This window comes from Astatotilapia calliptera, chromosome 4 (genome assembly GCF_964374335.1).
Source record: "Astatotilapia calliptera chromosome 4, fAstCal68.1, whole genome shotgun sequence".
Lineage (NCBI taxonomy): Eukaryota > Metazoa > Chordata > Actinopteri > Cichliformes > Cichlidae > Astatotilapia > Astatotilapia calliptera.
The window spans coordinates 5,651,934-5,665,354 of record NC_137425.1 but is presented as its reverse complement, the minus strand read 5'-3'; the positions used below and the strand labels follow the sequence as shown (position 1 = coordinate 5,665,354).

Here is a 13,421-nt window from a genome sequence, read left to right as displayed (position 1 = left end):
TGAAGCCAGTTTAGTATCCTCCTGGGCTTCCTCTTAACCCGACATGTGAAAAGGAAACTGTCCACTCTTCACATGAAAACTGATGAAAAAGCTCAGTTCCTGGAAACCCAGCTTCCGTTGCCAGTGGTGATCCGCCGCTCAAAATTTGGGTCAGTGCAAAAGAAAAGTTCATGTTTAATTTCTGTGACAAATTTAAAGCATGTGCCCAGCATAAGTGGTCATAACGTGACTTCTAGGGAGTGATCTAAATTTATCAGCTGCACAGAAAGCTGAGTGGAAGAGCAGATTAGCCCAATTTAAAATTGGAAGGCTGCACCTTTCAGAATTTTCAGGAGGAATAGTAGTAAATTCTTATGAAAAGCAAGTATCAGACCTTAAAATTATTGATGGGAAGTGCAATGTTGAGGTTTTTTTGCACTGAAAAAAAAAGCTACCTCTTTTACAAGAACAGTGTTTTTGACCTATCAGGGAACTGACAACTAAGAAGAGAAAATGACAGTATTGCACCTGTAGGGGGTATAGCTCAGTGGTAGAGCATTTGACTGCAGATCAAGAGGTCCCCGGTTCAAATCCGGGTGCCCCCTCTTTTCACCCTTCTACCAACACAAACTGAAATTATGTTTATTGGAGAGAGGCAACTGAGCGTAAGGTGAAAATGACCCCGAACTATAAATAGACAGCTCTGGCTCTCTGAGAACTGCAGGATGAATGTGCTGACAGCAGTAGCTTTCTAAATAGATTAACTCGTGCCATGCAAAGGCAGCAACAGTAAAATGATCTTACAAAAGCTGGGGGGCAAAAAAGAAATAAGGCAACACAAGGCTTAGTTTGTAAGACATGGAGGAATACAATTTATTTGAGTAAATTCCATATTAAACTTTATGAAAAGAAAAAAAGACTACGGCATGAACACTTGTCTTACAAACAACTTGAGTTGATATATTTATATGTATGTACAATTTGTCTTGTAATGGCATGCTACAAGGACATGACCCTTTAATTACTGAAAACAACAACAAAAAAAGAGGCAGACATAAACAGTCAGAAAGTTTTTTCCTCCCATTTTTACAGCTCACGCGTATGAAAAAAAAAAATGCAGCTTTCCAAGCACAACTTTCTACATGTAAAAATAAGACAAAGAGGAGAATAATTGAATAATTGGGGGGTGGGGGCAATAAAAGGTTGAACAACATTGCTCTGGTAGGTTTTGAGTGCTGCTGTACACGGTTGCTTCACAGCATCGCCAGCCGAACTAAAACACAACATATGATGACACACCACTGCAGTGACAACATGAACCCTCTCAGGTTATTTTACATTTTTCGAAAAGTTGCACCAGTCACAAGCTTGAGGCTGGGCACAGTCATCTGAAGAGAGTACATACACCCAAATTTAACAGCTTTAATTGCCACAAGGGTAAACAAGACTGCAATATATTAATCCTCGAATTATCGATAAAAAGGTATGCATTCACGAGAAAGGCTACAACATATTCCTACATATTAGAGAGGCCATCTTCTGGCACCTACAGTAGCTGGTATCAACCTTTAGAAAGGAAACAGATGAAATGTACAAGGAAGGTAAACCCTTCATGAATATCACACGGCTGGCTACAAATCACACCGAGGAGTACAAAAATCGGACTTTCATACGCAGCAGCTCAAAGCACTCGTGTCTCTTCCAGCTGCTGAACACTACCATGTGAGCAAAATAAATAAGTGCTTAAACACGGTTAATATAACAGTAAAGACATGGAAAAAACATTGTAAACCAGGTTATTGCGGAGCAGGTGTTTAATATTCCAAACACATTCAGAGAGTTCACTCGACACCTCATCCTCGTCTTGAAAACGTAGGAATGAGAACGGAAAAAAAAGTCCACATCTGAAATGGCGCTCCTTCTCCGTGACTTCACACACGCAGGATCTCCAGGCAGTTGTTATAGCAGATGGCGATCCAGTCCGGCTGCGTGGAGGCCCACTGCACGTTGTTTATCTCGCCTTCGGCGGTGTAGGCCAGGATCGGGTCCTCGATGGCCCGTGGCATCTGTTGGATGTCCCAGATCAGGGCCTGGTGGTCGTCAGCTTAGAGGAGATGGAAAGAAAAGGGAACAATAAAATGTAAACAATCAATTAATGAATTTTTAAAAAAAAGAACAGAAAAGGAAACCCGGGAAGCAGGCAAAGCAGAGATATCGGTGCTGAGGTGGAAATAAAATGTTTAAGTGCTTCCTCTAACATAATTATGCCAGGGCTGGGCAAAATAACTTTAAAGAAAATGTAACAAAATGAGCACACTGCTAATATTGAATTTTCTTAAAAGCAGCAAAGAACAGTGCACCTTTCTATCCAGACCCTGGCTTAAAGCTGGAAAACTGCTGTTCTGATCTATTCTGACGTGATGATGTGCGGCAGAGTCATCTTAAATCGTGAATCGAATCTTTGTTATACTTTCTACAGCAACGAACACAACATTTGGATAACTGCTGCACTGAATATTTGGCCTATCCACGGGCTTTTTATGACCGATTTTATTAACTTAATCACTGACATACTGACAACAAAGAGAAGGTTGTTTCAGTTACCACAAAAAAAGAAAAAAAACTAAATGGGAAAGGCAAAGCACTCTTCTTTAAAGAGAAGTCTCGCCCAACACACTTTTAGAAAACTAAAGTGTTTTTATTAAATATCGTTTTGTATTTCTGCCCAAACTTATTTTAAGTAGACAAATGTTGGTTTTGGTGTTTAAAGTAAAATCATTACACTTTGTTAAGGTCATGGTTTACAAGACAAATCAAACCATTTATGCAATATTTCATGTCCTAAAATACGTGAGACTCGGTACAGAAAAACCACCCATAAAGAAACAGCCTGACACTGTCAAGAAAAGGAATTTCCGATAATTCTAATGTTTGTTATCTCAACCTCACGGTCTGCAAAACATCTACAATAAACTGTAAATAGAATAGAATAATCATTTAATTGTCCCACAAGAGGAAATTTGGTAAATAAACCATGCACTATTTCGCTCCATATCCTCATCCAGCAAACATTTTGGCTATAAGGGGAAACCCCCGCTCACGGCGTGGGGAGTGAGTGCAACATTCAGTATTTATCTATTTGCATTTTTCCTAAATCAAAATAATTCAAAGAACGGACACAGTTTGCTATTTCAAATTAAAAATTCTGAAGAAACGAACAAAGACCGATCAAATCTGTTTTTGCATGTTAATCTAGATGTTTTGACATTTAAAAAGAAATCTAAAAAAAAAAAGTTTTGTAAAAAAAAATGTGAAGACAAATAAATGAAAGTGAACTTTGGGTTTTTGCATGCTGTGTCGCTTGTTTTCACTGTTGCTTGGCAGTAGGTAATGCACCTCCCTTGCTCAAATATGGTCGAAGCTGTTTGCCAAATATCATAAAACCACAAAAATAAAATAGCATGTTATAATCTTTTACATAATGCACCAATTAAACATTTCATGGCCCCTAACATCAGAAGCAGGACATACGACTACAGTCAAAAGCCTCAATTATAGCCCGTTACAGACATGGACAGGTGGAGATTTGATGGCCAAATAATCATGACTGTTACACTTTTTTGTAGTGTGCTTGAAGTCTGCTGCTTATGGTAGATGGAGCGTGTTTGTAGTTTGTGGAAATGGAACAACAGTATTTAATGGGCCAAGCACAACATTTCACAAATTTCCCACTGAAGGATAAAGCCCCACTAAATGGTTAAATTACCCACACGTAGTTTTTTTCATATTGTATATGTCGCTATTTGTCTTAAGCATATCAAAATACAAGTGAATGACTTTGTAGCATGAGTCCTGGTTTTCTGTTTCTAAGAAAAGGTAAGTTAATATTACAAATCAAAATCCAGCATATTGGTATCTTACAAGCCTTTAAAAACACAAATATAAACTTCTAGTTAAACACTGAAGTGTGTTATTTTACGTCTTAGCGGTACCTGAGATCACACATCTCCGTGAGTGGTTCTAATTTTACTGAAGGCCTGCTTGCAGTTTGCTTACCTGCGGTGCAGATGTGACATGAGGAGTGCGGTGCCCACGCGATGCCGTTAACACAAGCGCGATGGTTGTTCAGCCGAGCCACTGGAGTGCAGGGCACGCGTACATCCAGGATAACCACCTATTAAACAAAAAGATTTCAAATTAAATAATAATAAAACTATTTTCCTCAAACAGATAAAATGTGGCCTGATGTTACAAAATGGCTAAGGTCTTTCTGGGAATCTCCTTCTGCTGAGGTATTTAATGGAAAACTCTGGAAGAGGTACTTTGATAATTACATGCCCCAAAAAATCTAAATGTTACTTTTTTTGCTCCCTAAAACAAACAAACAAAAAAAAGTGTTATAGTATTTTAAAGCAAACCCACCTCCATGCCATCCATGGCCATCGTGGCCAGGTAGTTGGGGTCCTGTTTGTTCCAGCAGAGACGGAGGAGCGGGTGGTGCTGGGGGTCCTCGTAGATGATGGTGCTGTGCTCGAGGTGTCGCAGGTCAAACATGCGGACGGATCCATCGGCTCCAACAGAGGCGAACATGTCTCTACCACCTCCTGCACGGCTGAACGCGATGTCATACACCTGCAGAGACAAACAGCTGGATTCAATTAAATATTCCTGTGCATACACAGCAAAACAGGGATCACCTCTGGGCTCCAAACACACACACCTCTTTGTCGTGGGCGATCAGCTGGGTCTTCACGTGTCCAGACACAAGGTTAACTCGTCCCAACACCTGGCCGGTTTCCAACCCCCAGATTGTGCAGGTGGTGTCAATACTGGAAGTACCTGCAGAAAAAGCAACAAAGCTTAACGATTTCAAAGGTCACAAAAGAAAGAAAAACTACATTCAATTTAGTAACTCTTTACAGTTTATGACATACTGGGTTACTTACCAAGTAGATTAGGATCGACTTCATTCCAGTCAAAGGAGGTGAGGGGAGCGCAGAAGTCTGAGTTCTTGTTGTTATTCAGCAAACATTCAAGACGTGTTTCTGTGTCGCTGACCTGCAACACAAACCCAAGGACTTATACAACAAGTGCTACCAGCTAATGTGCCACCAGCCAGCCTCCAGGACGAAAAAAATCTTTTAGTCCTTTTACATGCAGTTGTGCATTTCAGCAGCAGACAAGTTAAATAAGGCTGGAAATACCGTTTTTACTTTTGCTATGAAAACATAAAAAAAAAAAAAAGACCAAATGCATCTTCTTAAAAGTCCTCAACAATTCACAAATGTAATATTTCCTGCTTTTAAAACAGCTGGATATGTTTTTAGCAACTAAAGAGGATTAAATCATGCATTTGTTCCATGAGGTAATAGTTAGAACAGCGGGACACTTTCAGTTCATAATAAAGAAGTAAAATGTGGGTCATTGATGTGTTATTAATATATATTTTTTTAACAACAGCAAAGCTCCATAGCGCAGAGACACAAAATAGCTCTTATTTGTTAACACAATTGGCTGTCTGATCCTCCAGTTACATTTGTTATCTGCTCATTTTATCTCCTAAGACTTTAACAAGCAGAATCGTGCATTCATTTCATCCCAGTTAAATTAATGCAAATTCTTCTTCGCCCCACAGGCTCTTACATTTAATCAGGTGACTTACTCCCCGTCTGTTTTAGAGTACAACTTAAAACATAATAGTAGGTATTAAAAATATTTAATGATCACTCTAAAAGCCAGTAGGTCATAAAGAGATGTCATCTTGATCTCTTCCCTGTTATTCTTCATCTTTCAACTGCTGCTTTTAGAGCACAGCAGCTCATCTCTCTCCATCTCACCCTGTCTCTAAGCATCCTCTTCTGTCACACCAACCCTCTGCATGTCCTTTCTCATTACATCTACGAATCTTCTCTCTGTAGTCCTCCTATTTTACTCCTGTCTAGCAGCTCCATATTCAGGCCTCCTTTGACCAATATTCGCCATCACTCCCTATGGACATGTCCAAACCATCTCAGCCTTGCCTCTTTAAATCTGGCTCCAAACCACTCAACCTGAGCTTTCCCTCTGATGTACTCATTTCTAATCATGTCTAATCTCACTATCACTCTGTAAACCTCCCCTCTCACTCCTCCTATCCTTGTGCTACAAATCACCCCTGAAACTCATCTCCACTCCCTTCCCCCTGCCTGCACTCTCTTCTTCACTTCTCTTGCCTACCTATGCTGCTTGCGTCTTCATTGTTACACGTGTCACCCTCTCATTCACTCACATATATTCTGTTTTGATTCTTCTAATAATTTAATCTTCTCTAGAACATACCTCCACTTCTCCAGACTCTCTTCCACCTGCTCCCTTCTCTCACTACAGATCACGATATCATGTGAACATCACAGTCCATGGATGCGCCTGTCTAACCTCATCTCTCAGCCTGTCCATCACCAGTGCAAACAAGAAGGGGCACAGAGCTGATCCTCACCACTATCACGCTGTACTCATACATGTCTTCCAACACCCTCGTTCCTGTGTGGCGACCCCTTTGCTCACAACATACTACTCTAACCGTGTCTTGTTTGCCGTTTTCTTTTAAATCACTTTTGGAAACTCGCGGTTTTAATTCATATTATCTATTATATTTTACTTGTTCTCTTTGTAGCGTTCAGGATTTTCCTATATAAAACACAGTTATCTGTATTCTTACCCTCCAAATGCGCAGGTAGTCCCCACTGGTGGCCAGCAGGTCTGGATAGACCCCCTTCGTGTCTGGGATCCACATGATCTTGGTGGTGGGGTAAGGGTGGTCAAATGTGTTCCTGCAGACAAACTCTGAGCTCTCTTCCTCCAGACCCACCAGCTGAACCTGTGCAGGAGGGAAAACATCTCCTGTCATATCAAACAGACGACCTGATATATCGGGAATGAAACCAAATGACTGTTCCCAAGGGGGTTCGGAGTTAGAATTATCCATTTATAGTGGCGTTACTAAGGGATATTATTAGTAATACACAACAAAAGACGCGCTGGTTATTAACACATATGCCCACTGTTGTTGTTTTAGTTTTACTGGTAAATAACAACAGATCGGACATTGTTATTGTACGCTAGGGCAGCTAGCATTAGCATTAATTCGTCAACGCTGCGTTAGCTGCTGGCGGCCCAAACCACACTGCGCACCTTGTTGTTGTATTCCTCCACGAAGCTGCCGAGAGCCAACCGAAACCGTTTGTCCGGACGGACGCTCCAGTTCATGGCGTACACCGTCCATGGCGCTTCGTATTTGTAGATTTCTTTTCTTTTGCCGTGAAGAGACATCCCCCCTCGAACTGCAGCCAACACACCAGCGTCAGCGAACTGCGATTTAAGTAGTCCCACAAGCGAAGTTCGACCGCTTCTTTAACTTGTATGAACAAATGACGGCAGACACGGCGACAGCGGCTATTTAAATGAGCAAATCTTGTCTGAAAGCAACGTTTACCACCACGTTACTTAACAAAGAGTACCATCGCTGGCTTCAACCTGAAGAAAAGGTCAAGTCACACGATATCCAGATGACTTCCGGTTAGTATTTCCAACATAAAAGCCCCTCTACTCTTGAATTTATTGGCGGTCAGCGAAGAAGCTTAGAGATGCATTACCGCCACCTGCTGGTTGGATGTAAATAGCGGGTGATTAAAAGGTGGAAACTGCTGCTCCCTGTAACGCCTGTGCTTCTTCCCAGGTTAAACTAAAACGAAACTAAAAGCTAAAACTAGTTGTGAAAAATAATGTTGTTTACTAAAATAAATATTTAAAAAAATAGACTTTTGAGAAATAATTAAAACTGAAACGATTTTGTGAATGTGGAAACCAAACTGAAACACTAATCAAGTTGTCCAAGTTGAACCAGTGTTTGAAAATGCTGAAATAGAGCAAATATTTCCTCATTTTTCTTCCCAAAAATTTCCCGACAAACATACAATCCATCATCTCATCACAAATGCAATTTCCTTTTACATGCGGAAAAAGTCGAAGAATGTTAGTTACTTTGCCTTTCTGGGGACAGCAACAGTACGTCAATGAGTCTAAATCACCTATGAGTAAATTGTCTTTAGTAATATCATATTCATACAGCTTACAGCAATTTATGTTAAATCAAGATATGAAGTATCCATTGTTTTATCTGTATCTATTCCTAAACAAATGGAATTCTTGGCTTTGGATATTAAAATAGTAAAGTCTCTTTCTATAACAGTTGTTGGGTGCTATAGGCCTCCGTCTGCTGTAAAGGAAACTTTATTATCTCTAAAGCATCTTCTGTCCAAATTAAAATATAACGAACTTCTATTGGCCGGAGACTTGAACTGGGACTGGCTGAATATAGCTTCTGATGAATTTAAATCCTTCTGTGACTCTGTTAATCTTAGCCAGTTGGTCAACCTACCTACAAGGCCAAATATAAAGAGTCCTGACAAATCTACTTTGATTGACCTAATTCTAACAAATGTCCCTCATAAGTTTCTGTCTCTAGGCGTGATTTGTAATGATTTAAGTGATCATTGTGTAGTTGCTACCAGTAGGAACACTAAAATCCCTAAATGTAAACCGCGTATCATCTGTAAAAGAAATTTTAAAATATTTAATGAGCAAGCGTTTCATTATGACTTGTCTATGGTAAATTGGGAAAACTTGAGTCTGATACCAGACATCCATCTGGCTTGGGCTTATTTTAAAGAAATTTTTATGAAGATTTTAAATAAGCATGCACCTGCCAAAAAATTTAGGGTCAAGGGACGGGAGAACCCTTGGTTTTCATCGGAATTATCAGAGTCCATCCATCAGCGTAACGTGGCATGGGCAAAAGCTAGGAAAAACGATTCCCTGACTGACTGGTTAGACTTCAGGAAATTAAGAAACAAATGCACGACACTTATCAAGAAGGCTAAGTCAGAATATTATTTATCTGTTACTACAGAAAACCTCAATAACCCTCAGAAATTTTGGAAAGTAATTAAGTCCTTATCTATAAATAAAATATCACAGGCTCTTCCAAAATTCATTTTAAAAGATTCTGTCCCAGTTTATGACAGAACTGAGGTCTTAAACAGCTTTAACAAGCACTTTGTAGCTACTGGTTTTTTATTTAACTCTGTTGGAGCAGCCCCCATGATTCCCTGCACAGAACCCCAAACATATATTGGGGAGCTTTTTGATTTTTCTCCTTTTTCTGTCCAGGAAGTGCATAAAGCTCTTAAAGCCTTAGATCACAGGAAACCCCCAGGGCCAGACTTAATAGAGCCCTATTTTCTGAAAATAGCAGCTGATTACATTGCACAACCTCTTACGATCCTTTTTAATCTTTCAATCCAAAATAAAGAAATTCCACTTGTTTGGAAGTCTGCTTTTGTTACGCCAATATTAAAAGGAGGCGACCCGGCCATTTTGACTAATTACAGGCCAATATCAAACTTGTGTGTTTTGGCAAAAGTCCTTGAGTCTCTCGTCAGTGAGCAATTAAAAGAGTTCTTGTACTCTAATGAAGTTCTTTCAAAACTACAATCTGGGTTCAGCATAGTGCTGTCACGGCTGCCACAAAAGTGATAAATGACATACTTGTTGCTCTTGATAAAAAACAGCACTGTGCTTCTCTCTTTATTGACCTGTCAAAAGCTTTCGACACTGTGGATCACGCCATTTTAAAGCATAGGCTTCTTTCTTTGGGGCTGTCTAGACATGTTGTCTCCTGGTTTACTAATTATTTGAGTGACAGGACTCAATGCATTAAATGTGAAAATCTGTGCTCAGAACTTTTGAATATTCACACTGGGGTGCCACAGGGTTCAATTTTAGGACCTCTGCTGTTCATCATGTATATAAATGATTTGGGACAAAATGTGTCCAATGCTAGTATGCATTTTTATGCTGATGACACAGTTATTTATTCCTTTGGCTCAAACTTTGAAAAGGCAATAGAATCGTTGCAGAAAGCTTTTGACGTGGTTCAGCACACACTTCTGGAGCTGAAATTGGTTCTCAATGCTGAAAAGACAAAGCTAATGTTGTTTTCGAACATGAAGAGATTTCCTCAAACTGTCCCCTTGGTGTCCACTCTTGAGGGAAACCTCATAGAAGTGGTGCATACGTATAAATATCTTGGCTTTTTAATTGATGATTCTCTGACCTTTAAACCTCACATAGACAATCTTGTGAAAAAACTCAAACTAAAATTGGGATTTTTCTTTCGAAACAAATTTTGCTTTTCTTTTGAGACAAAAAAGCGTCTTGTAAATGCTACATTTTTATCTGTTTTAGATTATGGTGATCTGCTGTACATGAATGCTTCCGCCCAGTGTCTTCATAAGATTGACTCAGTTTATCATGCCTCCTTACGGTTTATTACAAACTGTAGGGCCTTGACCCATTGTTGTGATCTGTACGCTCGAGTGGGATGGCCTTCGTTGTCCTCCAGGAGGTTTGCTCACTGGTGCATCTTTATTTATAAGGCCCTGCTTGGACAAATGCCCACCTACATTTGCGATCTGCTCACACGGAGAAGTACTGTTTCTTACAGCCTGCGTTCAAGCGATCTTTTATTGCTCAATGTTCCATTTGCCAGAACTGAACTGGGAAAGAGGGCTTTTACTTATGCTGCCCCTTTCACATGGAACATGATGCAAAAAGACTGGAAGATAGCAGATCTTATTTCATTAAATGCTTTTAAGTCCAGATTGAGAGAGCCAGAGAAAAATGTTTTTAAAATGTAATTGTTATTTATAATATGTATGTAACTTTGTAATTTCAACGTGTTGTCGCCTCTTGGCCAGGACTCCCTTGCAAAAGAGGTTTTTAATCTCAATGGGACTTTCCCTGGTTAAATAAAGGTTAATAATAATAATAATACATCTATCAAATAATGTATGACATTTGCAACGATTGCTTTCTTCTCACTCGTGTGCTTTTGTTGTACAATGGCATAATAAGGACTACACTACATTTTTCATAATGCTTAATCAGCATTCGCACTGATTTGTTAATGTGTAATGTACTGCAGTATTTTTTGTGCAGTTACATATATATATATATACACACACACACACACATATATATACACACACACACACACATATATATATATACATATATATATATGTATATATATATATATATATATATACACACACACACACACATATATATACACACACACACACACATATATATACACACACACACACACACATATATATATATATATATGTATATATATATATATATATATACACACACACACACACACATATATACACACACACACACATATATATATATATATATATATGTGTGTGTGTGTGTGTGTATATATGTATGTGTGTGAGTGTGTGTGTGTGTGTATATATATCACTCATAATAATCTGACAATACTATAATATTGGCCATATTATATTTACATTACCACAGGGAGATGATTTTAGTCTCATGAACAACATTAGCTAATTGTTATTTACTAACTAATCTTGAAATGACTGTTCAGTACAGAAATGAAGCCCAACAATCATGTTTTACAGTCCTGTGGTCTCAGCCTCAGATACTCAACTGATCAAAGTGATGTCATGACAAAAATGAATGACCAACAAAACATTTTTTTCTCCTTCATTTATGTCACATCTCCTTTCTCCTTCATGCATGTAACGTTTCTCGCGATTAGTATCATGGTTGCTAGGCAACCTGAACAGCGAGACGAAGGCTAGACCGTCCCATTTCACAAGCCTCTCACTTCTGCACTTCTTAATAATAATAATAATAATAATACATTTTATTTAAATAGCGCCTTTCAAAGCACCCAAGGACACTGTACAACAGATAAAGATAAAGATTCTTGTACTTATAGTACGCACCGTACGTAGTACGCGTAGTGCGCGTAGTGCGCGTACTTCAAGCGTGCAGACCCTGAATTGGGACACAGCCTACGAATTTGGACAGCCTTCGGCGCGTCGCTGTGACGTAATCGGTCTACAAATGCGGCCTCAGGAGGATGTAGCCCTTGAATTTGGACACGACCAGCGTGTACTTACTCGGCCATCTTGGAACGCACCCCGCTCTTTGATCCTTTGATCTTCACAAAGGACCATTCTGACGTCACGGTCGACTTCACGCTCTCTGCTAGTCCTTAAATAGGGAGCTCCTTTAACAGTTTACATTGGAGCATTTTCAGAAACAGCCAGTTGTTTTAGACAAAGCTAATACGTATTTAACCTGTGACACGGTGCTTTAAACCTTTAAAAAAATGCCACAGGAGTCATTAAATAACTTATCTTCTGGAAGCGATAGTGGAGATGAGTCACTAAGAGTGCAGCTTGAGGCTAGTGAGATGAGACTGTCTCAAATTCACAGAGACGTAGTGCTTCAATTTGAGCACAACCGTAGAAGAAATGCAAAACAAAGGGAAGAGCTCAAAAATATTAAGAAAGAAAACGCAGATCTCATGCAAGAGCTCAAAAATAGTTGGAAAGACAACGCAGATCTCAGGGAAGAGCTCAAAAATATTAGGAAAGAAAATGCAGATCTCAAGCAAGAGCTCAGAAATAGTAGGAAAGACAACTCAGAACTCATGGAAGAGCTCAAAAATATTAGGAAAGAAAACCCAGATCTCAATCAAGAGCTCAAAAATAGTAGGAAAGACAACTCAGAACTCATGGAAGAGGTCGAAAATATTAAGAAAGAAAACGCAGATGTCAGGGAAGAGCTCAAAAATATTAGGAAAGAAAACCCAGATCTCAAGCAAGAGCTCAAAAATAGTAGGAAAGACAACTCAGAACTCATGGAAGAGCTCAAAAATACTAGGGAGGAAAACGCAGAGCTCATGGAAGAACTCGAATATAGCAGGAAAGACAACATAGAGCTCAGGGAAGAGGTCGAAAATATTAAGAAAGAAAACGCAGATCTCAAGCAACAGCTCAAAAATATTTGGAAAGACAACTCAGAACTCATGGAAGAGCTCTAAAATATTAAGAAAGAAAACGCAGATCTCAGGGAAGAGCTCAAAAATATTAGGAAAGAAAACCCAGATCTCAGGGAAGAGCTCAAAAATAGTAGGAAAGACAACTCAGAACTCATGGAAGAGGTCGAAAATATTAAGAAAGAAAACGCAGATCTCAAGCAACAGCTCAAAAATATTTGGAAAGACAACTCAGAACTCATGGAAGAGCTCTAAAATATTAAGAAAGAAAACGCAGATCTCAGGGAAGAGCTCAAAAATATTAGGAAAGAAAACCCAGATCTCAGGGAAGAGCTCAAAAATAGTAGGAAAGACAACTCAGAACTCATGGAAGAGGTCGAAAATATTAAGAAAGAAAACGCAGATCTCATGCAAGAGCTCAAAAATAGTTGGAAAGACAACGCAGATCTCAGGGAAGAGCTCAAAAATATTAGGAAAGAAAATGCAGATCTCAAGCAAGAGCTCAGAAATAGTA

The 13,421-nt window shown here is 39.3% G+C and overlaps 1 protein-coding gene and 1 non-coding gene across 2 annotated transcripts; one reads left to right on the top strand and one right to left on the bottom strand.

Annotated features, from left to right (window-relative positions):
• Window positions 1–512: 512 nt before the first annotated feature.
• On the top strand, window positions 513–584 carry trnac-gca (transfer RNA cysteine (anticodon GCA)). Its single transcript has one exon. It is a non-coding gene; the product is annotated as a tRNA-Cys (tRNA).
• Window positions 585–823: 239 nt separating this feature from the next.
• On the bottom strand, window positions 824–7,735 carry dcaf7 (ddb1 and cul4 associated factor 7). Its single transcript, XM_026164206.2, has 7 exons — window positions 7,150–7,735; window positions 6,677–6,835; window positions 4,926–5,037; window positions 4,700–4,818; window positions 4,402–4,611; window positions 4,036–4,153; window positions 824–2,083 (listed from the first exon to the last, which is right to left on the bottom strand). The coding sequence occupies exons 1-7, from the start codon at window positions 7,285–7,287 to the stop codon at window positions 1,911–1,913; spliced, it is 1,029 nt and encodes a 342-aa protein (XP_026019991.1). The 5' UTR covers window positions 7,288–7,735; the 3' UTR covers window positions 824–1,910.
• Window positions 7,736–13,421: the final 5,686 nt, after the last annotated feature.

Coding starts and splice junctions, on each gene's coding strand:
- dcaf7 (XM_026164206.2), bottom strand. CDS start 7,287: ATGTCTCTTCACGGCAAAAGAAAAGAAATCTACAAATACGAAGCGCCA. Junction 6,836..7,149: donor TGGAGGAATACAACAACAAG/GTGCGCAGTGTG, acceptor CCTCCTGCACAG/GTTCAGCTGGTGGGTCTGGA. Junction 4,612..4,699: donor TGATCGCCCACGACAAAGAG/GTGTGTGTGTTT, acceptor TTGTCTCTGCAG/GTGTATGACATCGCGTTCAG.